This window comes from Salmo salar, chromosome ssa15 (assembly GCF_905237065.1).
Source record: "Salmo salar chromosome ssa15, Ssal_v3.1, whole genome shotgun sequence".
In the NCBI taxonomy this organism is placed as follows: domain Eukaryota; kingdom Metazoa; phylum Chordata; class Actinopteri; order Salmoniformes; family Salmonidae; genus Salmo; species Salmo salar.
The window spans coordinates 4,232,645-4,258,323 of record NC_059456.1 but is presented as its reverse complement, the minus strand read 5'-3'; the positions used below and the strand labels follow the sequence as shown (position 1 = coordinate 4,258,323).

The window sequence follows — 25,679 nt, the reverse complement described above, 5'->3', positions numbered from 1 at the left end:
AGCTAAGTACAGTATGCAACATAAATGCATTGGCTATGTATCATCATGTGGACAGTTTATTCTAAACCTTGAACTGCAATTGAATTTAAGATAATACTCATTTGTAGAACTGACCTTTTTCAATCCTCTTCGTGCAGGTTGCCATGTTTAAATCGCACCAGTGACTTACCTACTACGTTAAATTCGTCACGTCTAGAAACAACGCAGGCAACTTTGCTGCTGGTTTGGGCACACTGATGGGGCAGACGGTACGAGCGGAAGCCATGTTTGTTGTTCTTCCATCCGCCACTTCGGAGTTCGGTACGTTCAGGGTCTGAACGTTCAAGGAACTCCCGTCTGCATGTCTTTAACAATATCGCCACTAAATATTCTCTACCACCCCCCGAATGCAGGTAATACATGTTTTATTGTTCATAGTTGCAGTGACAATTTGTATCGACGAATATGTCTCTCTTCGTATTCTCCCGTCCGTTTTACCTCACCTCTTCCCAAGGTCCAAGTACCAGAGCTAGCTAGCTTGTTAGCGCAGGATAGGGTGTGCTCTCAGGCCGCCTGTCAAATTACTCAAGACCCATGCTTCAGCCTTTGGTATATTTACTTTAGAAAGTAACGGGACAACACGTTACGTTGTGTGTTCAAGTTATTACAACTGCTGAGATGTATTTGTAGCTAGGTGCTGTTGTTGCTCAAGTACAAATGTGTCATGCATGCCATTGAATGGTTTTGACAGCCATTGAATGGTTTTGACAGCTGGCAAGTAAACTTCTCTTGCAAAGCAGGCCTGGTGTTGTTGCATAGCTGTTTAGACTTTTGACATTTAGCAATACTGTCAGATAACAAATCAACACGCAATTGTCACTGCGTTTACAATCATCGGTAGTTGAATAATTGAAAATGAGCTATGTAACGTTATTGAAATGTAGCTAGGTTGCTAAAGTGTTGTAGTTACTGTGTCATTATCAAAGACACAAATTGGCTGTGTAAGCAGCTGTCAATGGACCTCGAAAAGATATTCTCGGATGACAGCCGGTGTTTATTTCTTAAACCCGGTAACCAGCCAAGGAACGAACCCTATTGAATCCCTATTCATACTGTGGTGGTGGTGTTGTTGCCACTATCACTGGTACAGAACGTGTGGCCGACTTGTGTTTAGACAGATAAACAGATTATGTAACTACTAAGCCAGCTCCAAACGTCTTCCCTGATAGCTACACTTCAACTTTGACATTCTAAGTATCTGTGTTACTAATTCTTACTTCCTCTGTAGCTTGCAAGCTTTGAAATGCCTTTCCCATGTCACTGACACCAGAATGCTTTCTCAGTGAGACATCTGCACAATATAACTAAAATATCAATGTGGATTCCCCCCCCCCACACAATTAAATATATTAAAGATGGACACCTCCTACAGACAGGAGGCACCCCAGGAGACCATGTGTAATTCAAACCCTGGTGAATCAACATGTCTTGTGTAATAATCTGGCTTGTTGGTGTGTGTCTACTAGGCATTTGACCTGGCTCGTTGGTGTGTGTTCCTCAGATTAACAGGTATGCCAAAGGAAAAATATGATTCCCCGGATCCTCGCCGATTATACACCATCATGTCAGCCGAGGAGGCAGCCAACGGGAAGAAGTCACACTGGGCCGAGCTGGAGATATCAGGTCAGTCAGTCACAGTCAGTCAGTTAGCTGGAGATATCAGGTCAGTCAGTTAGCTGGAGATATCAGGTCAGTCAGTTAGCTGGAGATATCAGGTCAGTTAGTTAGCTGGAGATATCAGGTTAGTTAGTTAGCTGGAGATATCAGGTCAGTCGGTTAGTTAGCTGGAGATATCAGGTCAGTCGGTTAGTTAGCTGGAGATATCAGGTCAGTCGGTCAGTTAGCTGGAGATATCAGGTCAGTCGGTCAGTTAGCTGGAGATATCAGGTCAGTCGGTCAGTTAGCTGGAGATATCAGGTCAGTTTGGCAGTCAGTTATTTAGCTGGAGATATCAGGTTATTCAATTAGCCAGACAGTCAGTCAGTGAAAGACAATTAAAAAATTAAAATTAAAAATTAAAAAGCGAATAAAATGCACATCTGTCCTATGAAGTATGGATGGGCACGAGTACTCGAAATGACGTCAAAACTCCATCTTTAACAGAGGTAATAAAAGCTATTTGGTCAATTTTGTCTTGAAGAAAACATTCATTTGCTTTGACTCTAGTGTTTCGTTTGTACATGTGCCTTTGTGGGACAAAACAAAAAATAAACAAAGCTAAGCATCACAGTTGTTATAAAAAAATATTTGGTTCTGCTCCCTAAATTCTCTTTCCCCTCTGTGTGTGTCTCACTCACTTAATTGCATTCTGACCGCTCCTTCTACACATACAGTGGCTTGTGAAAGTATTCACCCCCTTGGCATTTTTCCTATTTTGTTGCCTTACAACCTGGAATTAAAATGTATTTTTTGGTGGGGTTTGTATCATTTGATTTACACAACATGCCTACCACTTTGAAGTTGCAAAATATTTTTTTATTGTGAAACAAACAAGAAATGATACAAAAAAACTGAACTTGAGCGTGCATAACTATTCACCCCCCCAAAGTCAACACTTTGTAGAGCCACCTTTTGCAGCAACTACAGCTGCAAGTCTGTTGGGGTATGTCTCTATAAGCTTGGCACATCTAGCCACTGGGATTTTTCACCATTCTTCAAGGCAAAACTGCTCCAGCTCCTTCAAGTTGGAAGAGTTCCGCTGGTGTACAGCAATCTTTAAGTCATACCACAGATTCTCAATTGGATTGTGGTCTTGGCTCAATCCCATTCCAATACATTTAAATGTTTCCCCTTAAACCACTCGAGTGTTACTTTAGCAGTATGTTTAGGGTCATTGTCCTGCTGGAAGGTGAACCTCTGTCCCAGTCTCAAATCTCTGGAAGACTGAAACAGATTTCCCTCAAGAATTTCCCTGTATTTAGCGCCATCCATCATTCCTTCAATTCTGACCAGTTTCCCAGTCCCTGCCAATGGAAAAACATCCCCACAGCATGATGCTGCCACCACCATGCTTCACTGTGGGGATGGTGTTCTCGGGTTGATGAGAGGTGTTGGGTTTGGCCAGACATAGCACTTTCCTTAATAGCCAAAAAGCTACATTTCTGTCTCATCTGACCAGAGTACCTTTTTCCATAAGTTTGGGGAGTCTCCCACATGCCTTTTGGTGAACACCAAACGTGTTTGCTTATTTTGTTCTTTAAGCAATGGCTTTTTTTCTGGCCACGCTTATGTAAAACCCAGCTCTGTGGAGTGTATGGCTTAATGTGGTCTTATGGACAGATACTCCAATCTCCACTGTAGAGCTTTGCAGCTCCTTCAGGGTTATCTTTGGTCTCTGTTGCCTCTCCGATTAATGCCATCCTTGACTGGTGTGTGAGTTTTGGTGGGCGGCCCTCTCTTGGCAGGTTTGTTGTCGTCCCATATTCTTTCCATTTTTTAATAATGGATTTAATGGAGCTCCGTGGGATGTTCAAATTTTGGGATATTTTTTTTATAACCCAACCATGATCTGTACTTCTCCACAACTTTGTCCCTGACCTGTTTGGAGAACTCCTTGGTCTTCATGGTGCTGCTTGCTTGGTCGTGCCCCTTGCTTAGTGGTGTTGCAGACTCTGGGGCCTTTCAGAACAGGTGTGTGTATATATACTGAGATCATGTGACACTTGCACACAGGTGGACTTTATTTAACTAATTATGTGACTTCTGAAGGTAATTGGTTGCCCCAGATCTTATTTAGGGGTTTCATAGCAAAGGAGGTGAATACATATGCACACACCACTTTTCTGTTTTACAGTTTTTGAAACAAGTTCTTTTTTTCAATTCACTTCACCAATTTTGACTATTTTGTCTGTCCATTACGTGAAATCCAAATAATAATCTATTTAAATTACAGGTTGACCTGCAACAAAATAGGAAAAACGCCAAGGAGCATGAATACTTTTTGCAAGGCACTGTGCGTGCTAAGTGCGCATACAGATATAAATGCTAATAAAACGTATTTAACTGAAGGGATACACAAGCTACATTCCTTGCCGAATCAAATTTTATTGCTCACACACACATATTTAGCAGATGTTATTGCGGGTGTAGCGAAATGCTTGTGTTCCGAGATCCAACACTGCACTAGTATCTAACAATTCACAACAATACACAAATCCAAAAAGTTAAAGAATGGAATTAAGAAATATATAAATATTTGGACGAGCAATGTCGGAGTGGCATTGACTAAAATACACTAGAATACAGAATATACATATGAGATGAGTAAAGCAGTATGTAAACATTATTAAAGTGGCCAGTGATTCCATGTCTATGTATATTGGGCAGCAGCCTCTAAGTTGCAGTGTTGAGTAACTGGGTGGTAGCCGGCTATTGATTGATTGCTATTTTACAGTCTGATGGCCTTTTAGATCGAAGCTGTTCTTCAGTCTCTCTGTCCCAGCTTTGATGCACCTGTACTGACCTCGCCTTCTGGACATCGGGTGCTGTAGGTTTCCTGGAGAGCCCTGCGGTTGCGGGCAGTGCAGTTGCCGTACCAGGCGGCGAAACAGCCCGACAGGATGCTCTCAATTGTGCATCTCTAAAAGTTTGTGAGGGTCTTTGGTGCCAAGCAAAATTTCTACAGCCTCCTGATGTTGAAGAGGCACTGTTGTGCCTTCTTCATAACACTGTCTGTGTGGATGGACCATTTCAGAACTTGAAGCTTTCCACCTTCTCCGCTGCGGTCCCATCGATGTGGATAGGGGTGCTCCCTCTGCTGTTTCCTGAAGTCCACGGTCAGCTCTTTCGTTTTGTTGACATTGAGGGAGAGGTTATTTTCCTGGCACCCCTCCGCCAAGGCCTTCACCTCCTCCCTGTAGTCTGTCTCATCATTGTTGGTAATGAGGCCTACTACTGTTGTGTCGTCTGCAAACTTGATGATTGAGTTGGAGGCGTGCGTGGCCACTCAGTCATGGGTGAACAGGGACTACAGGAGGGGGCTGAGCACACACCCTTGTAGGGCCCCAGGTGTTGTTTTCTACCTTTCCCACCTGGGGGGCGGCCCGTCAGGAAGTCCAGGACCCAGTTGCACAGGGCGTGGTTCAGACCTAGGACACAGTACTTAATGATGAGCTTTGAGGGTACTATGGTGTTGAAGGCTGAGCTATGGTCAATGAACAGCAGGTATGGACTAAGGTATTCCTCTTGTCCAGATATGATGGGGCAGTGCGATGGCGATTGCATCGTCTGTGGATCTATTGGGGTAGTAAGCAAATTGAAGTGGGTCTGGGGTGTCAAGTAAGATTGAGGTGATCCGATCATTAACTTACCTCTCAAACCACTTCATGATGACAGAAGTGAGTGTTAGGGGGCGATAGACATTTAGTTCAGTTACCTTTTGCTTTCTTGGGAACAGGAACAATGGTGGACATCTTGAAGCAAGTGGGGACAGCGGACTGGGATAGGGAGAGAATGAATATGTCCGTGAACACTCCAGCCAGCTGGTCTACGCATGCTCTGAGGACGCGGCTAAGGATGCCGTCTGGGCCGGCAGCCTTGCGAGGGTTAACAAGCTTAAATGTCTTACTCATGTCAGCCACGGAGAACGAGAACCCACAGTCCTTGGGAGCGGGCTGCGTCGATGGCACTGTGTTATCCTCAAAGCAGGCGAAGAAAGTGTTTAGCTTGTTTGGAAGCGAGACGTCGATGTCCACGATGTGGCTGGTTTTCCCATTGTAATCTGTGATTGTCTGTAGACCCTGCCACATACATTTCTCATGTCTGATCTCTTGCGACTCCACTTTGTCTCTGTACTGACTTTTTTCCTGTTTTGATTGTCTTACGGAGGAAATAACTACACTGTTTGTATTCAATCATATTCCCAGTCACCTTGCCGTGTTTAAATGCGGTGGTTTGCGTTTTCAGTTTTCCACGACGCTGCCATCTATCCACTGTTTCTGGTTTGGGAAGGTTTTAATAGTCACCATGGGAACAACATCCCCTATACACTTCCTGATGAACTCAGACACCGTGTCCGTGTAAGCGCCAATGTTATTCTCAGAGGCTACCCAGAATATACAGTAGCCAAATACATTTAACTCAGTTTTTCACAATTCCTGACATTTAATCCTAGTAACAATTCCCTGTCTTACGTCAGTTGGGATCACCACTTTTTATTTTAAGAAGGTGAAATGTCAGAATAATAGTAGGAAGAATGATTTATTTCAGCTTTTATTTATTTTGTCACATTCCTAGTGGGTCAGAAGTTTACATGCACTTAATTAGTATTTGGTAGCATTGCCTTTAAATTGTTTAACTTGGGTTAAATGTTTCAGGTAGCCTTCCACAAGCTTCCCACAATAAGTTGGGTGAATTTTGGCCCATTCCTCCTGACAGAGCTGGTGTAACTAAGTCAGGTTTGTAGGCCTCCTTGCTCGCGCATGCTTTTTCAGTTCTGCCCACACATTTTCTATAGGATTGAGGTCGGGGCTTTGATGGCCACTCCAATATATTGACTTTGTTGTCCTTTAGCCATTTTGCCACAACTTTGGAAGTGTGCTTGGGGTCATTGTCATTGTCCATTTGGAAGACCCATTTGTGACCAGGCTTTAACTTCCTGACTGATGTCTTGAGATGTTGCTTCAATATATCCACATAATTTCCCTACCACATGATGCCATCTATTTTGTGAAGTGCACCAGTCCCTCCTGCAGCAAAGCACCCCCACAACATGATGCTGCCACCCCAGTGCTTCACGGTTGGGATGGTTTTCTTCAGCTTGCAAGCCTCCCCCTTTTTCCTCCAAACACAACAATGGTCATTATGGCCAAACAGTTCTATTTGTGTTTCATCAGACCAGAGGACATTTCTCCAAAAAGTACAATCTTTGTCCCCATGTGCAGTTGCAAACCGCAGTCTGGCTTTTTTATGGCGGTTTTTGAGCAGTGGCTTCTTCCTTGCTGAGTGGCCTTTCAGGTTATGTCGATATAGGACTCGTTTTACTGTGCATATAGATACTTTTGTACCTGTTTCCTCCAGCATCTTCACAAGGTCCTTTGCTGCTGTTCTGGGATTGATTTGCACTTTTTGCACCAAAGTACATTCATCTCTAGGAGACAGAACTTCCTGAGCGGTATGATGGCAACCTGGTCCCATGGTGTTTATACTTGCGTACTATTGTTTGTACAGATGAACGTGGTACCTTCACTTGTTTGCTCCCAAGGATGAACCAAACTTGGGAGGTCTACAATTTTTTTTTCTGAGGTCTTGGCTGATTTCTTTTAATTTTCCCATGATGTCAAGCAAAGAGGCACTGAGTTTGAAGGTAGGCCTTGAAATACATCCACAGGTTCACCTCCAATTGACTCGAATTATGTCAATTAGTCTATCAGAAGCCTCTAAAGCCATGACATCATTTTCTGGAATTTTCCAAGCTGTTTAAAGGCACAGTCAACTTAGTGTATGTAAACTTCTGACCCACAGGAATTGTGATACAGTGAAATAATCTGTCTGTAAACAATTGTTGGAAAAATTACTTGTGTCATGCATTTTTACATTTACATTTTAGTAATTTAGCAGACACTCTTATCCAGAGCGACTTACAGTAGTGAATACATACATACATTTCATTTTTTTTTGTACTGGCCTTCCCTTCCACAGGGAAGGCGTAAAAGTGCACAAAGTAGATGTTCTAACCAACTTGCCAAAACTATAGTTTGTCAACAAGAAATTTGTGGAGTGGTTGAAAAACAAGTTTTAATGACTCCAACCTAAGTGTATGTAAACTTCTGACTTCAACCTGACCTTTTCCACTTTTTTATTATTTTTATTCTAAAATTGATTGATTAGCAAAGTGGATGGGGCACAGCAAAAACTGGATGGAGAGCGTTGCTGTACAGCTATTTTCAGGTCTCTTGAGAGATGTTCGATCGGGTTCAAGTCTAGGCTCTGGCTGGGCCACTCAAGGACATTCAGACTTGTCCTGAAGCCACTCCTGCGTTGTCTTGGCTGTGTGCTTAGGGTCATTGTCCTGTTGGAAGATGGACCTTCACCCCAGTCTGAGGTCCTGAGTGCTGTGGAGCATATTTTCATTAAGGATCTAACTGTACTTTGTTCTGCTCATCTTTGCCTCGATCCTGACTAGTCACCCAGTCCCTGCCGCTGAAAAACATCCCCACAGCATGATGCTGCCAACACCATGCTTCACCCTCGGGATGGTGCCAGGTTTCCTCCAGACGTGACGCTTGGCATTCAGGCCAAAGAGCTCAATCTTGGTTTCATCAGACCAGAGAATCTTGTTTCTCATGGTCTGAGTCCTTCAGGTGCCTTTTTGGCTAACTCAAAAAGGTTTGTCATGTGCCTTTTTACAGAGGAGTGCCTTCCGTCTGGCCACTCTACCATAAAAGCCTGATTGGTGGAGTACTGCAATGATGGTTGTCCTTCTGGAAGGTTCTCCCATCTCCACAGAGAAACTGTAGAGCTCTGTGAAAGTGACCATCGGGTTCTTGGTCACCTCACTGACTAAGGCCCTTCTCCCCCGATTGCTCAGTTTGGCAGTGTGGCCAGCTCTAGGAAGGGTACTGGTGATTCCGAGCTTCTTCCATTTATGAATGATGGAGGCCACTGTGTTTTTGGGGACCTTCAATAATGCAGAAATGTTTTGGTTCCCTTCCCCAGATCTGTGCCTCGACACAACCCTGTCTCGGAGCTCTACGGACAATTCTTTCGATATCATGGCTTGGTTTTTGCGCTGACATGCACTGCCAACTGTGGGACTTATATAGACAGGTGTGTGTGTCTTTCCAAATCATGTCCAATCAATATAATTTACCACAGGTGGACACCAATGAAGTTGTAGACACATCCCAAGAATGATCAATGGAAACAGAATGCACCTGAGCTCAGTTTCAAGTCTCATAGCAAAGAGTCTGAATACTTATGTAGATAAGTTATTTCTGTTTTTAATAAATATATAAAACCTGTTTTCGCTTTGCCATTATGGGTTATTGTGTGTAGATTGATTAAGGGGGGAAAAACGATTTAATTCATTTTATATTAAAGATGTAATGTGGAAGGGGGTCTGAATAATATCCGAATGCACTGTATATGAGGCAATTTAGCAATTAGGATTTATTATCTGTTATGATAAATTAGGCATTGTTGCTCAGTGTTGGCATATAGTTAAATGAGCACATATTTTTTCCAGTACAGCCCGTGTTAAAAAAGTACTCAAGTACTTGAAAAAAAAATCATACGAGTACTCGAACAGTCAAGATCTAATGCCCATCCCTACTGTGAAGAATGCAATATTGGAAGCCTTATCTGTAGCATTTAGTGCTAACAAGTGGCACATCCATTTCACCCATCTCTCCTCCCCAGGTCGGGTCAGAAGTCTGAGCAGTTCTCTGTGGACCCTCACCCACCTGACGGCTCTACACATCAACGACAACAACCTGAGTCGCATCCCGCCCGACATCGCCAAGCTGCCACACCTGGCCTACCTGAACCTGTCGTCCAACAAGCTCCGAAGCCTGCCCGCCGAGCTCGGAAACATGGTGTCTCTCAGGTAAGAGCTCTTACGTGGTTGTGTATTCCTGAAGTGGTGCTGACAACTCTAAGGTTGTGGGTTCAATTCCGGTTGGGATCACAAACACTTAACTGAAAATGTATGCACTCACTGTACTGTAAGTTTCTGTTTATAGAAGCATTTGCAAAGTGGCGTAAGACACCACCAGGATGGTGGAGGTTTTCCGCTTTCTACAGACTTTCTTTTCTTCACGCTGTGTTCCCTATCACTTTTTCCCCCCCAGGGAGTTGCTTTTAAACAACAATCTTTTGCGAGTTCTACCTTACGAACTCGGGCGGCTGTTCCAGTTACAAACCCTGGGGCTAAAAGGTATGTCTTAGTTTGGTAACGCTTTACTTTTAAGGTTACCTTTATAGTCCTATAAAGGGTTTATAATGACTTAATTCATTATTAATTAAACATGTATAGACACAAACAGTTAAGTGTGCAGGTAACCACAGTGTTAGATTATTATTATTATTATTATTAAAGGCTTATTGTATCTCTGTGCAGGTAACCCTTTGTCCCAAGACATCCTCAACCTGTACCAGGAATCAGACGGAACCAGAAAGCTCTTGAACTACATGCTTGACAATCTAGCAGGTAAATGGCTAAACTATACATGCTTGACAATCTAGCAGGTAAATGGCTAAACTATACTTGCTTGACAATCTAGCAGGTAAATGGCTAACTATCTGCTTACATCTAGCAGGTAAATGGCTTTACTGCTTGACAATCTAGCAGGTAAATGGCTAAACTATACATGCTTGACAATCTAGCAGGTAAATGGCTAAACTATACATGCTTGACAATCTAGCAGGTAAATGGCTAAACTATACATGCTTGACAATCTAGCAGGTAAATGAGTCAACCGATTCACGTCACAACAAAACAAGATACATATTGAGTCTCTAAACTTCACCTGAGCACTTGAATTGTCATATTTTCTTCTCCTGAACCAAATATAATTAAAGGCCTGTTTCCCTTTCTAATTAATCAATTAGTTCATTTGTTTATGAATTGTATTTTATTGTGTCCTTTCTTTGTTTAGTGCACCCAGAACAACTCCCCCAGAGACCTTGGATCACCTTGAAGGAGCGAGACCCAATGATCCCCACAGGTACTTTAAGATGACTCCCAATGATCCCCGCAGGGACTTTGGGTTAACTCCCAATGGTCCCCACAGGGACTTTGGGTTAACTCCCAATGATCCCCGCAGGGACTTTGGGTTAACTCCCAATGGTCCCCGCAGGGACTTTGGGTTAACTCCCAATGGTCCCCACAGGGACTTTGGGTTAACTCCCAATGGTCCCCACAGGGACTTTGGGTTAACTCCCAATGGTCCCCACAGGGACTTTGGGTTAACTCCCAATGGTCCCCACAGGGACTTTGGGTTAACTCCCAATGGTCCCCACAGGGACTTTGGGATAGTGGTAGCAGCAGTAGTATTATTATTATTATTATTAGTAGTAGTAGTAGTAGTAGTACGTAGTAGTAGTAGTAGTACCAGTCAAAAGTTAGGGGTCACCTCCTCATTCCAGTGTTTTTCATTCTTTTTTTCTATTTTCTACATCGTAGAATAATAGTGAAGACATCAAAACTATGAAATAACACATATGGAATCATGTAGTAACCAAAAAAAGTGTTAAACAAATCAAAATACATTTTATATTTGAGATTCTTCAAAGTAGCCACCCTTTGCCTTGATGACACCTTTGCACACTCTTGGCATTCTCTTAACCAGCTTCATGAGGTAGTCACCTGGAATGCATTTCAATTAACAGGTGTGACTTAAGTTAATTTGTGGAATTTCTTTCCTTAATGTGTTTTAGCCAATCAGTTGTGTTGTGACAAGGTAGGGGTGGTATACAGAAGATGGCCCTTTCTGGTAAAATACCAAGTCCATATTATGGCAAGAACAGCACAAATAAGCAAAGAGAAATGACAGCCCATCATTACTTTAAGACATGAAGGTCAGTCAATACGGAACTTTTTTTTTTTTTTCTTAAAATTTTATTTTACCAAGTCAGTTAAGAACAAATTCTTATTTTCAATGACGGCCTAAAAACAGTGGCTTAACTGCCTTGTTCAGGGGCAGAACGACAGATTTGTACCTTGTCAGCTCGGGGATTCAAACTTGCGACCTTTCGGTTACTATCCCAACGCTCTAACCACTAGGCTACCCTGCCACCTTTCAACATTTCAAGAACTTTGAACGTTTCTTCAAGTGCAGTCGCTAAAACCATCAAGTGCTATGATGAAACTGGCTCTCATGAGGAACGCCACAGGAAAAGAAGACCCAGAGTTACCTCTGCTGCAGAGGATAAGTTCATTAGAGCTACCAGCCTCAGAAATTGCATCCCAAACAAATGTTTCAGAGTTCAAGTAACAGACACATCTCAACATCAACTGTTCAGCAGAGACTGTGTGAATCAGGCCTTCATGGTTGAATTGCTGCAAAGAAATCACTACTAAAGGACACCAATAAGCAGAAGAGACTTGTTTTGGCCAAGAAACACGGGAAATGGACATTAGACCGGTGGAAATCTGTCCTTTGGTCTGATGAGTCCAAATTTGAGTTTTGGTTCCAACCACTGTCTTTGTGAGATGCGGAGTAGATGAACGTATTATCTCGGCATATGTGGTTCCCACAGTGAAGCATGAAGGAGGAGGTGTGATGGTGTAGGGGTGCGTTGCTGGTGACACTGTCAGTGATTTATTTATAATTCAAGGCACACCTAACTAACCTGTATGGCTACCACAACATTCTGCAGCGATACGCCATCCCATCTGGTTTGCGCTTAGTGGGACTATCATTTGTTTTTCAACAGGACAATGACCCAACACACCTCCAGGCTCTGTAAGGGCTATTTGACCAAGAAGGAGAGTGATGGAGTGCTGCATCAGATGACTTGGCCTCCACTATCACCCGACCTCAACCCAAATGAGAAGTTTTTAGAGTTGGACCGCGGAGTGAAGGAAAAGCAACCAACAAGTGCTCAGCATATGTGGGAACTCCTTCAAGACTGTTGGAAAAGCATTCCAGGTCAAGCTGGTTGAGAGAATGCCAAGAGTGTCCAAAGCTGTCATCAAGGCAAAGGGTGGCTACTTTGAAAGTGTCTAAAATATATTTTGATTTGTTTAACACTTTTTTTATTATTTTTTTGGTTACTACATGATTCCATATGTGTTATTTCATAGTTTTGATATTTTCACTAGTATTCTACAATGTAGAAAATAGTAAAATAAAGAAAAACCCTTTTAAATAGTAGGTCTGTTCAAACTTTTGACTGGTACTGTATGTCATTGAGTTGTTGATGGTGTATTGAATATTCCCCCTGCCTCCCTCTCCCAGCCATGTTCACAGTGATGTGTTACAACGTGCTGTGTGACAAGTACGCCACCCGTCAGCTGTATGGCTACTGCCCCTCCTGGGCCCTCAACTGGGAGTACAGGAAGAAGGGCATCATGGAGGAAATCACACACTGTGACGCTGACATCATCAGTCTACAGGTAGGGTCTGGCATCGTCAGTCTACGGGTAGGAGATTATACCAGTTAATCGGTATACAATAAAACCAGTAAACCTCCACACATCGAGGTCGATTTTAGCCCAGTGTGTTGGATGTGTTCAGTAAAACCCATTCAGATCCAGGCCTGCGTCCTTTACACCAGAGCGAAGTAAACATCCACTAAAACTATTCTAACATGACGGTCGTGTGTCCTCAGGAGGTGGAGACGGAGCAGTACTACGCCCTCTTCCTGGAGACTCTAAAGGACCATGGGTACGACGGGTACTTCTGCCCAAAGTCTCGTGCCAAACTGGTCTCAGAACAGGAGAGGAAGCACGTGGACGGATGTGCTGTGTTCTTCAAGACTGAGAAGTGAGTAAATTTAATCAATTACACTTATTTTATAAAGCCCATTTTGCATTTGCAGTGCTTTACAGCAAAGTGCTTTACAGATACCCAGCCTAAAAGTGAATAATTCCTAATAATTTACCTGTACTTGATGGAACTTGCCTCTTGCAATGGGAACCTATAAAAAAGTGCAAACCCCACCCACAATTCACTCCAGGCAGGGTAAATCAATTCACTCCAGGCGGGTAAATCAATTCACTCCAGGCGGGCTTAAATCAATTCACTCCAGGCGGGCTTAAATCAATTCACTCCAGGCGGGCTTAAATCAAGTCACTCCAGGCGGGCTTAAATCAATTCACTCCAGGCGGGCTTAAATCAAGGCACTCCAGGCGGGCTAAAATCAAGGCACTCCAGCCGGGCTTAAATCAAATGCTCAAAGTATTTAAAATAATTTAACCAGACATGGGTTCAAACACTATTTATGTTTCAGATTTACTCTGGTGCAGAAACACACGGTGGAGTTCAACCAGGTTGCCATGGCAAACTCTGAGGGTTCAGAGGTCATGTTGAACAGGGTCATGACCAAGGACAACATCGGGGTCGCTGTCCTGCTGGAGGTCAACAAGGACATATTCTCTGGTGGTGAGGAACCTGTTAATCAGTCAGTCAGTCAATCAGCCAATCAATCAAAAATATAATGCCCTTTTAGAGTAAGAGCTGTTTGAAAAGACTGGCTGAAATGTCCTCCTGTTTTGGTTGGATGGAGTTTTGGCTTGCCTGGTGACATCACCAGGTGGTCAATTAGTTCATAGACCAATAAGAAAGAGTTTCAAACCTCTGTGCGAATAAAAGCTAGTTTTCACCACTTCCAGACAGTCCTAGCAAAATTCTTGCTTGAGAAATTTGCTCTTAACAGCATCTGCTAAATGATGAAAATCGAAAATGAAACTTCAACAGTATTCTCTCCCTATCCTAGAGATCACCATAATTTGTTTTTCCCTGAGATGTCTATGTGGTTTTTACCAGTACCTAACTCTACCAATAGATGGCAGTCCCTGCTTCTCCAAAGTCCTAAACATTTACATGATACAACTTTTTAGTTTGATTTAGTTTTGGCCTGATACAATGCAAACAAGTCCACTACTTTTTAGGTTTCATGGTCACCTGAAAAAGGAAAATGGACAATAAAGTATTTGTCTTCTGTTTGTAAGGCATGAAGCCTCTGCAGGAGACACAGTTCCTTCTGGTGGCTAACGCCCACATGCACTGGGACCCAGAGTTCTGTGACGTCAAGCTGATCCAGACCATGATGTTCCTGTCTGAGCTGAAGAGCATCACAGAGAGGGCGCTGAGCTCCGTGGCAACAGGCTCCCCGACCTCCGACCCCACCTCCATCCCTATCGTGCTCTGTGCTGACCTCAACTCCCTGCCAGACTCTGGTAAGGATCTGACCTTTGACCTGGCTCAGAACTAACCCTTTTCACTGAAGCAAATCTGCGTTCCATATTATCTGTTATTCAGGTACTCTAATAAACTAGAAAACAGAGGTTAACTGTTTCAATGCCCCTTCGTTCCCCATCCAGTATTAACTGTTTTAATGTCCCCCTTCCCACCAGGTGTAGTGGAGTATCTGAGTAACGGTGGTGTAGCAGAGAACCATAAGGACTTCAGAGAGCTGCGCTACAACGAAGCTCTCAGCAACTTCAGCTGCCAGGGGAAGAACGGCCCTTCTGACGGCAGCATCACACACAGCTTCCAGCTGAAGAGCGCCTACCAGGGCAGCCTCATGTCTTATACCAACTATACGTATGACTTCAAGGTAGGTTACACCGGTTAGGTACTAAATTAACCGAGTAAAAACGAATGGACTACTAGGAAAAGCTCAAACCAAGTTTATTCACCCAATGGGACAAACAGGTGAACAGATAAAGGCATGTTCCCATCAGCACAAGTGTGTTTACAGTTGAAGTCGGAAGTTTACATACACGTAGGTTGGAGTCATTAAAAGTCTTTTTTTCAACCACTCCACAAATTTCTTGTCAACAAACTATAGTTTTGGCAAGTCGGTTAGGACATCTACTTTGTGCATGACACAAGTCATTTTTCCAACAATTGTTTACAGACTGATTATTTCACTTATTATTCACTGTATCACAATTCCAGTGGGTCAGAAGTTTACATACACTAAGTTGACTGTACCTTTAAACAGTTTGGAAAATTCCAGAAAATGATGTCATGGCCTTAGAAGCTTCTGATAGGCTAATTGACATACTTTGAGTCAATTGGAGGTGTACCTGTGGATGTATTTCAAGGCCTACCTTCAAACTCAGTGCCTCTTTGCTTGACATCATGGGAAAATCAAAAGAAATCAGCCAAGACCTCAGAAAAAAAATGTGTAGACCTCCACGAGCCTGGTTCATCCTTGAGAGCAATTTCCAAACGCCTGAAGGTACCACGTTCATCTGTGCAAACAATAGTACGCAAGTATAAACACCATGGGACCACGCAGCCGTCATACCGCTCAGGAAGGAGACACGTTCTGTCTCCTATAGATGAACATTCTTTGGTGTGAAAAGTGCAAATCAATCCCAGAACAGCAGCAAAAGACCTTGTAAAGATGCTGGAGGAAACAGGTACAAAAGTATCTATATCCACAGTAAAACGAGTCCTATATCGACATAACCTGAAAGGCCACTCAGCAAGGAAGAAACCACTGCTTTAAAACCGCCATAAAACCGCCAGACTACGGTTTGCAACTGCACATGGGGACAAAGATTGTACTTTTTGGAGAAATGTCCTCTGGTCTGAAGAAACAAAAATAGAACTGTTTGGCCATAATGACCATTGTTATGTTTGGAGGAAAAGGGGGAGGCTTGGAAGCCGAAGAAAACCATCCCAACCATGAAGCACAGGGGTGGCAGCATCATGTTGTGGGGGTGCTTTGCTGCAGGGGGGACTGGTGCACTTATCAAATAGATGGCGTCATGAGGCAGGAAAATTATGTGCATATACTGAAGCAACATCTCAAGACATCAGTCAGGAAGTTAAAGCTTGGTCGCAAATTGGTCTTCCAAATGGACAATGACCCCAAGCATACTTCCAAAGTTGTGGCAAAATGGCTTAAGGACAACAAAGTAAAGGTATTGGAGTGGCCATCACAAAGCCCTGACCTCAATCCTATAGAAAATGTGTGGGCAGAACTGGAAAAAGCGTGTGCGAGCAAGTAGGCCTACAAACCTGACTGTTACACCAGCTCTGTCAGGAGGAATGGGCCAAAATTCACCCAACTTATTGTGGGAAGCTCGTGGTAGGCTACCCGACGCGTTTGACCCAAGTTAAACAATTTAAAGGCAATTCAACAAAATACTAATTGAGTGTATGTAAACTTCTGACCCACTGGGAATGTGATGAAAGAAATAAAATATTAATTAAATCATTCTCTACTATTATTCTGACATATCACATTCTTAAAATAAAGTGGTGATCCTAACTGACGTAAGACAGGGAATTCTTACTAGGATTAAATGTCAGGAATTGTGAAAAACTCAGTTTAAACTTATTTGGCTAAGGTGTATGTAAACTTCCAACTTCAACTGTATATACCCCACTTTAGGTGAGGTCTCCTTTTCTCTAAACATGACGTCTTTATTGCTAGGCAGGAAGTTTTGTGATGTGAGTAATAAGCTGTTCCTTCTCCCTTACTGTGACCTGATCTGACCTCAGCCCCCATTCCCTCTAATTCACAGCTATCCACACGCATCAGTGACCACAACCATGTGATTACCTTTCCCTTACTCAGTAACATTCCCAAGCGCCCATATCCAACCTTAATTGACCCCCACCATATACATTGCTGCTATAGATAACCATTCACTTCTGCTGTAGCAAGTATTTCAAATTACAACCCAACAACTGAAGCCAGACTGTGGGCCTTCTCCTTTCCATAGGATACCTGATGTCAATCAATAACATGTTCTGACAGAATGTAAATGTTCTGCATTCTGCTCTCTCCCTCAGTACCATGAACAAGTATATTCCATAGATCAAGTTTAGAATTCAGAACCCATCACACCTTAATACACCAACTATATTCGTATGACTTCAAGGTAAAACTGAACTGCTCTGGAAGATGATCTGTCTTCAGTTGAGTGCTCAAAGTTTGTCATGTTTCGACCCAGTTAGACAAGCCTAGGAACCCCTTGACCAGCAGTGAGGCTGTGTGTTTCATATTTTTACGTGTAACAATAGTAAAGACAATCTCTATTTCATTCTCTCTGTTTCCCCCTCTCACCTTCTCCCCCTCGTCCCATCTCTCCCTCCTTCCGCAGGGCGTGATCGACTACATCTTCTTCTCCAAGACTCACATGTCTGTAGCCGGCTTGCTCGGTCCCCTGGAGTCTCAGTGGTTAACGGACAACAACATCACCGGCTGTCCCCACCCCCACATCCCCTCTGACCACTTCTCTCTGCTCGCCCAGCTGGAGCTCCACCCGCCCGTCACCACCTCCCTCAACGGCCTGCACCTGCCCGTCCACAGGTAGTGGGGCCCCAACCTCTCACCCGTGATCCTTGACCTTTGAACCCCTAATGCCCTGCCCCATCTCTGCCGAACAAACAAACCCAGACAGGCCATCCCCCAAAGGAGTATTCACCCCTTCTGCTCCTCTTTTAACCTCAATTTTGCACTCTGATTGGATTTCTGTTTGTTTTGTTTGTTGTCTTTCTTTGTCTACATGAACGGCTTGATACCAAATTAGGGTTGGGATTTGTGTTTTGTGTTGTTTTCTGGTCACATTACATACCGCTGCTCTTCTCCTTGGAAACTCCCAAAAGTGCGTCTGAAATAGCACCCTATTTCCTATATAGTGCACTACTTTTGACCAGGGCCCTATGGGGTCTTGGTCTAAAGTAGTGCACGATATGGGGAATAGGGTTCCATTTGGGAGGGAGCCCCAAGTTCAGGTCATCCTGATCTGATGTCAGTGGTTTTTTTGCCTTAAACCTGGTTTGGATGGGGGCGGCTTTTTGTCACATAACCTTCTACAGTAACAATGTCAGCCGACATCTGAATTCTCTCCGTTAGATTTCGAGGAAACCCAATCCTCAAGACAACTACTTAACATATTTTACAAATATGACATCGAAAGTTCTACTGAATTGTATTTTATGATCATGTTAAGTCCTATCATTTCAACATAAATGTTACCCCAACACGTTTTGTTCTTCTCCTAAATCACAAAGGACGGGGTGTGGGACTTTTCAGTATTGCTCTATTTGGAGTAAAGTAAGAGGACAGATGTGGTTTTTATCACGTCATTATATCAATCGAAGATAAAATGTAGATTTCAATATGGAAATCAAAATGTGAAATGGCGTCTTCGTGTGGCTTCTATGGAAACCTATAGGAACGATCGTTGGAACAGGATCCCAGCCCTACTAACTAAAACCCAGCATCCGTGTCAACTTGCGTTGCTTTCACCTCACGTTGCTATTTATGTTGACACTACGCACTGATTTCCCCTCGCCTGTTTGAGTTGCTTGCGAGTGTTGTGTTCCCCTGACCCAAACCAAAATGAACTTATGGATTGCAGTCATTTTAGATATGTCTTTGACCAACCTTATCTTGTTAATCATTATGATTTGGTCTTTAGCTTTTAAATTGCAGTGCATTTAACACCTTTTAAAGTCATAAGTCTTAAGCTCAACTTCCCCGAGGCTCATAGCCCAACTTTCCCGAGGCTCATAGCCCAACTTTCCCGAGGCTCATAGCCCAACTTTCCCGAGGCTCATAGCCCAACTTCCCCGAGGCTCATAGCCCAACTTCCCCGAGGCTCATAGCCCAACTTCCCCGAGGCTCATAGCCCAACTTCCCCGAGGCTCATAGCCCAACTTCCCCGAGGCTCATAGCCCAACTTCCCCGAGGCTCATAGCCAAGAGTCCTCATCAATCCATCAATGTTTGATTGATAGATTCATTGAAGAATCCTCCCAAAACCAATCACATTTGCTTGCCATGTGTTGCGTTATCTATGTATTAAGAGGCATGAGAAAGGATTGGTGTGTTTCCAAGCCAGATGTCATTATAAGGAAAGGGGTCATGTCCTGTCATTGATTAATGCTGAGCTGAATGTATTTCTTTTCGAAAGGCTCGCAACAACCGCAGTGGGTTTTAGCTCAATTTTATATAGCAGTAGCTTCTAAACCATTGGAAATGTGTGTCTGTTAGGTAAAAATAATAGTTTACGTCCCAAGTGTCACCCTATTCCCAATATAGTGCACTACTTTAGAACAGAACCCTATTCCCAATATAGTGCACTACTATAGACCAGAGCCCTATTCCCTATATAGTGCACTACTATAGACCAGAGCCCTATTCCCTATATAGTGCACTACTTTAGACCAGAGCCCTATTCCCTACGTAGTGCACTACTATAGACCAGAGCCCTATTCCCTACGTAGTGCACTACTATAGACCAGAGCCCTATTCCCTACGTAGTGCACTACTATAGACCAGAGCCCTATTCCCTACGTAGTGCACTACTATAGACCAGAGCCCTATTCCCTACGTAGTGCACTACTATAGACCAGAGCCCTATTCCCTACGTAGTGCACTGCTGTTGTCCTGGGCCACATGGTTCTGGTCTATAGTAGTGCGTCATGTCTGTGATTACACAGGCTGCCAAACTCTGATCTTTTTTCAACTAATTGGTCTTTTGACCAATCACATCAGAAATTTCACATTACATATTTTTTAGAGCTGGTCTGATTTTGTCAAAATACCAATTAGTGCAAAAATAATATCAAAACTTGGGCTGCCTGTGTAAACACAGCCTGAGTGTAGGGTATTGGGAGCCATTTGGGACATAAGCCAAACTCAATGTGATGGCCGCTTACTGCGGTGGAACCCCAGGGGGTGTACTATGCATTCAAAAATACCTCTTCTGTTCATGACCAAGACTCTAGAGTAGCGTCCTCCGCTTTTGAGAAGCTGTTGTTTTGTGAAGGCTTTCAAATCCCTAGGTCCGTAACAATGACTTGGATAATGTATGTTACACATACATTCATGTTCAGTACAGGCTATAGGCTATATAGCTGACGCAGGGTTGTCTGACAGAGTTTGGGGGTAGCACCCTGCAATAGGTTATTACTGAGTAATTACCATTTTTACCATGTCATTTCTTAAGTACCTGGTCATTTCTATAACTATCTAAAGTGATACAGAGTTGAGGGGTTGTAAAAGTGATCAAACCTAGTGTTTGTTCCCAGAGGGATTTGAATGAAAGAAGCCATATATTTATGGGGATTTAAAGGTTGAAATATGTTAACTTTCTCAAAACTTACAGTTTTTTTTCCCAGAAATCCTTGTTAGAACATTCCCTGAATCAAGAGGGAATAAGCAGGAAATCCAGGAATCCTCCAACCAAAACCTGTGGATTTTGGAAAAGTTAGCAGAATTGTTTTGCAACCCTAATGGGGATACAATAATACCATGGCAACGCTGTACTGTGTGTGTGCAGGTTGAAGCTGCGTTGAGTCGACATAACATAACGTTATAACATGCCTTCTTGACAACATTGGCTTTGCTTTATTTGCACATGATTATCTAACATGCTATGCCTCCAATTTCAATGACTTCTGTGAGACCAGCCTGCCTGAGAGAGTGAGAACGGGGGGCATTTCTGGGCCCATACTCCCCCAGATCTTCATTTAGTGGGGTACGACTATTTTTATGGCAGTTGTATATTAAACCAGATATATTATCGTCTTTTGTGACTGTCTGATCACAATAACTGCTTTATATCTGTTGGGGGTAATGTACAATTTTTCTAGCCTGGTCTCAGATACACTATATATACAAAAGTATGTGGAACCCTTCAAATTCGTGGATTCGGCTATTTCAGCCACACTGTTGCTGACCGGTGTATAAATTCGAGCACACAGCCATGCAATCTCTATAGACAAACATTGGCAGTAGAATGGCCTTACTGAAGAGCTCAGTGACTTTCAACGTGGCACCGTCATAGGATACCACCTTTCCAACAAATCAGTTAGTCAAATTTCTGCCTTGTCAGAGCTGACCCCGGTCAACTGTAAGTGCTGTTATGTGAAGTGGAAACGTCTAGGAACAACAACGGCTCAGCCGTGAAGTGATAGGCCACACAAGCTCACAGAACGGGACTGCCGAGTGCTGAAGCGCGGACTCTGGAGCAGTGGAAACACGTTCTCTAGAGTGATGAATCATGCTACACCATCTGGCATTCTGACAGACGAATCTGGGTTTGGCGGATGCCAGGAGAACGCTACCTGCCCCAATGCATAGTGCCAACTTTCAAGTTTGGTGGAGGAGGAATAATGGTATTGGGCTGTTTTTCATGGTTCTGGCTAGGCCCCTTAGTTACAGTGAATCGAAATCTTAACGCTACAGCATACAATGACATTCTAGACTATTCTGTGCATCCAACTTTGTGGCAACAGTTTGGGAAAGGCCCTTTGCTGTTTTCAGCATGACAATGCCCCCGCGCACAAAGCTAGATCCATACAGAAATGGTTTGTTGTGATCGGTGTGGAAGAACTTGACTGGCCTGCACAGAGCCCAGACCTCAACCCCATTGAACAGCTTTGGGATGAATTGGAATGCCGACTGCGAGCCAGGCGTAATCGCCCAACATCAGTGCCCGACCTCACTAATGCTCTTGTGGCTGAATGGAAGCAAGTCCCTGCCGCAATGTTCCAACATTTAGTGGAAAGCCTTCCCAGACAAGTGGAGGCTGTTATAGCAGCAAAGCGGGGACCAACTCCATATTAATGCCCATGATTTTTTGTATTGAGATATTGGACCAGCAGTGTCCACATACTTTTGGTCATGTAGTGGATGTTTGTTCTGTCTTGCCAACTCTTATGGTCATTTGTTTTTGCGACAAAGCAAACCGATCTGGGGCCAGGCTACAATTTTCTTACTAGAAGGGTTATTTAGATTTTGACTCAAGTCCAAAGTTTGTCAATCTGATCTGTATGCCCAGTCAGTGTGCCACCATTTGTGTGTGACACAGCTCAACACAGTACAGACAGCAGTATATGAACCAATGCTTCAATTCGAAGCTTGTTTTTAAACTATGAGCATTTTTGTCTGTGATCTAAATGCAGTCTATAAATTGGTACTTTTGTGTGAAAACAGTAATTACAAGCTTTTGAAAAGAGATTGTTGTTAATGGGTTTTATTAAGACTGAAATGTTTTATGTGATGGTCGACTCTTTCTAAATCCATATTTTTTTTTTTGTCCCTTTTTTCAGCTGATGATCTCCTAGGACTTTTTATTTTTGAACAAGGACTCCCACTCCCAAACACCGTAATCATTTCCCCAACTTCAGCTGTATCCCTCTTCCCCCCCCTCTCCAGCACCCTTCCCCTGCACCCCTCCACATATCTAATTTAATATCACAGCCTTTTTTTCTCTCTCTCTCATGAACACATCCACTCGTACTTTACATCTGTATCAAAGTTAGTTTTGTAGAGCACACCTCCATTTTCTTACTACATCAAAAACAACGTGCCTCGTTTGTACAGTATACAACCTCTCCAACAGCAGCACTGCCTAGGAAAATACATTTGCGTTTACACAGGCAGACCAAATCTGATCTTTTGCCCCTAACTTTTGACCAATCAGATCAGAATTTGTTTTGCCAATAATTTGTCAAAAGAACAGAATTGTCTGCCTGTTTTTAAACCCAGCCTGAGTAGCTCAGACTAACCATGAGCCAACATCTATCCATCCTTCCTTCCATTCATTCATCCATCCCTCCATCCATCATCCATCCCTCCCTCCATCCATCCGTCCATCCTTTTTCTCTTCTATCATCCCCTGCTCCAACCTCTGAAGGTATATGAAAAGTGAAGTTAAACGTAGATGAGGTACAGGGATGACACGCAGTGTCACCAGAACCCTCTCGTTTCATACCACTCGGGTTGCCCTTCTGTTGCAATTCACATCGAAGTTAACTGAAATTCCAATTCAATAATTGAAAAAAATGGCATCTATTTGCAATGTTTTTCTCAATAAACTGAAGCTATTTATTTGAATTATTATTATTTATTTATTTTTTGAATGGAATTACTTTTCCTGATTTGAGATGTTTTTGGACAGGGGGTGCAGGATTTTGTTGCCTGATTTAACTATGCATCTGCTTATAATTTCCAACATTTTGGTAGGCTGTTTGTTAGTCAACTATAATTAGATACTTGCTCACTAGAGTAATGTCATCAAATCAATAGAATGAATGCTTCAGTGTAGTTGACATCGGTAAACTTTTCTCTGTCATCTCTGCTTCTTTCGTGGAGCAAAGACATTCAGGGACCGGGGAGAAAATGCAATAACTGGAGATTTAAAAAAACAAACAATTATAAGGGAAACCATTTTCTGTGCAGAATTTCCAAATTACGTCAGTTTGACCGGTTGAAAGGAAATAGAAATCTGTGAAAACAAACCAACATGTTTCTGATTAGATTTTAGGTTGGCTTGGATGCATATTTTATTTGGTTGAAATACTATTCATTTTTATGATGCTAATTAAAGATGGCAGCTCTACAGATGCTATCTAAATGAGCATTCACATTCTGTCAAGATGCTAAAATAAATAAATAATATTTCTCCACTGCTGTTCCAGAGTAAAAATGTTGCATACATTTGGTTGATCATTTTACTGCTAGATATGCTTCTTTTTTTTTTGTCTTTTTTTTCTACAGGAGTTCCTATTAAGGCCCATGTGAGAGGTTATAGACCTACAGTCGGTGTCCAGATTTCAGTTTCCATTCAACCCATCTGAACAGTAGGCTACAGTTCCGTTGACGTGACCTGTCAAATTTTTATATAGCTTCTCACAATCATCACACATAACGTAGCCACCGCCGCTGCTATCATCCTCTTTCAACACTTCACCAAATATTTCCCAAACAAATCATTTCTAGTCCTCACTTCGCTTTCTTTTTTAATCAACTCTTTATTTATCAGCTCTTCTGTTATTGAATTAAACTCCGACATTGTCTTTTTTTCCCTCCTTGGATCGACATGAACTTTTTTCTGCCCATTCCCAAAAGCATCTGGTGATTCGCTGTAGGCTATTTGGCCCGCTTAGGCCTTAAGTTTTAGGCTTTATGCACTAATGCCAGATAGTGCCTCAGTGTAGCATATAAATTGAGCAATAATTATACATTTTATAGATTTTCTTCTTTCTCAAGCCAGCCCACGCCCTTCATCCACACAATATTTCATGACCCTAAACCTCCCCGCTCCACTGATATAACCGGATGGACTGCAGGTTGAGTCAACCCGTGTGTCACTAGTAGGAACGATCATTCAGTTGCTTGTGTCAGCCATATTGAGAGTGCCCACTGGTAGCCCCTCGGAGACCATTCTAGATCCATAGAGGGTTTCATATCTACGGCTAGACCGGAGGCTCAAACAACTGCTACCCAGCTGCACACGTTCCGGTGGGTTTCTGAATGTAGAAGGTTTTCATTTGATTTCGATTTTGTTTTTATTTGTTCCTTCGGGTCATAATTAGGTAGACTTGTCACAGAGCGATCGAATTGCTAGAGGTTTTGTTAGCAGACATCTTTTGAATAGTGAACTCTAGACTTTGGTGAATATCACTTGGTCTTTTCAGACCTAAGCCACATTTTTAGAAGAGAAATGTTAGCATCTATAGTATGTTAATTCAGGTTTAAAGCTGAATGCTATTGCTAGGTCATCGTTTTAGTGTGATTAAAAAGAAAGCACTTTTTAAATATGTGATTGTCTTCGTTTATCTGACCCTTATGCATGCATCCATCCCAGCCTTCCATCCTACATGGTGTACCTAAAACTGGTGGATTTCAATGTTTTACCTATAATCATAAATCATATTTGACAGAGTATGGACAGAGGGATTGTGGTCAATGTGGTCGTGTCAATACGTTAATACTAACCATGTGATCAAGGACAACTATGACCAGGAAGTCCCCAAAGAGCAAAAGGGTTTAAGTTGAGTAAACTACGACCACCCCAGTCCCACCTCCTGCTGGGTGTGGAATCTGTCAACCAATCAGGTGGAGGTGCTAACTTTTGTATTACTCTGAAAACAGTGTTTAGTTTTATGGATTTATTTGGGGTAATGTTCACATAAAAAAAGAAAATATACACGCTCATCAGCAATTGTATAATTGTCCGTCGTCAGGCAATAAAATTGTCATTTTAAAAAGTAT

General features: G+C 42.7%; 1 protein-coding gene across 4 annotated transcripts; it reads left to right on the top strand.

Annotated features, from left to right (window-relative positions):
- Positions 1–25,678, top strand: LOC106570868 (CCR4-NOT transcription complex subunit 6-like). Of its 4 annotated transcripts, XM_014143436.2 has the most exons (14): positions 5–392; positions 1,541–1,662; positions 9,397–9,583; positions 9,828–9,913; positions 10,097–10,186; positions 10,635–10,703; positions 12,939–13,096; positions 13,312–13,466; positions 13,933–14,084; positions 14,654–14,881; positions 15,059–15,261; positions 17,771–17,979; positions 21,089–21,156; positions 22,733–23,519. In XM_014143436.2, the coding sequence occupies exons 2-13, from the start codon at positions 1,551–1,553 to the stop codon at positions 21,150–21,152; spliced, it is 1,713 nt and encodes a 570-aa protein (XP_013998911.1). In that variant the 5' UTR covers positions 5–392; positions 1,541–1,550; the 3' UTR covers positions 21,153–21,156; positions 22,733–23,519. The 4 variants fall into 4 exon arrangements, with proteins under 4 accessions (XP_045551334.1, XP_013998911.1, XP_013998913.1 ...); XM_045695378.1 differs by lacking the exon at positions 22,733–23,519 and having other exon boundaries at positions 1–300; positions 21,089–21,446; XM_014143438.2 differs by lacking the exons at positions 21,089–21,156; positions 22,733–23,519 and adding an exon at positions 24,183–25,678 and having other exon boundaries at positions 13–392.
- Position 25,679: the final 1 nt, after the last annotated feature.

Coding starts and splice junctions, on each gene's coding strand:
- LOC106570868 (XM_014143436.2), top strand. CDS start 1,551: ATGCCAAAGGAAAAATATGATTCCCCGGATCCTCGCCGATTATACACC. Junction 14,882..15,058: donor CAACTCCCTGCCAGACTCTG/GTAAGGATCTGA, acceptor CCTTCCCACCAG/GTGTAGTGGAGTATCTGAGT. Junction 17,980..21,088: donor CTGCACCTGCCCGTCCACAG/GTAGTGGGGCCC, acceptor CTGTGAGACCAG/CCTGCCTGAGAGAGTGAGAA.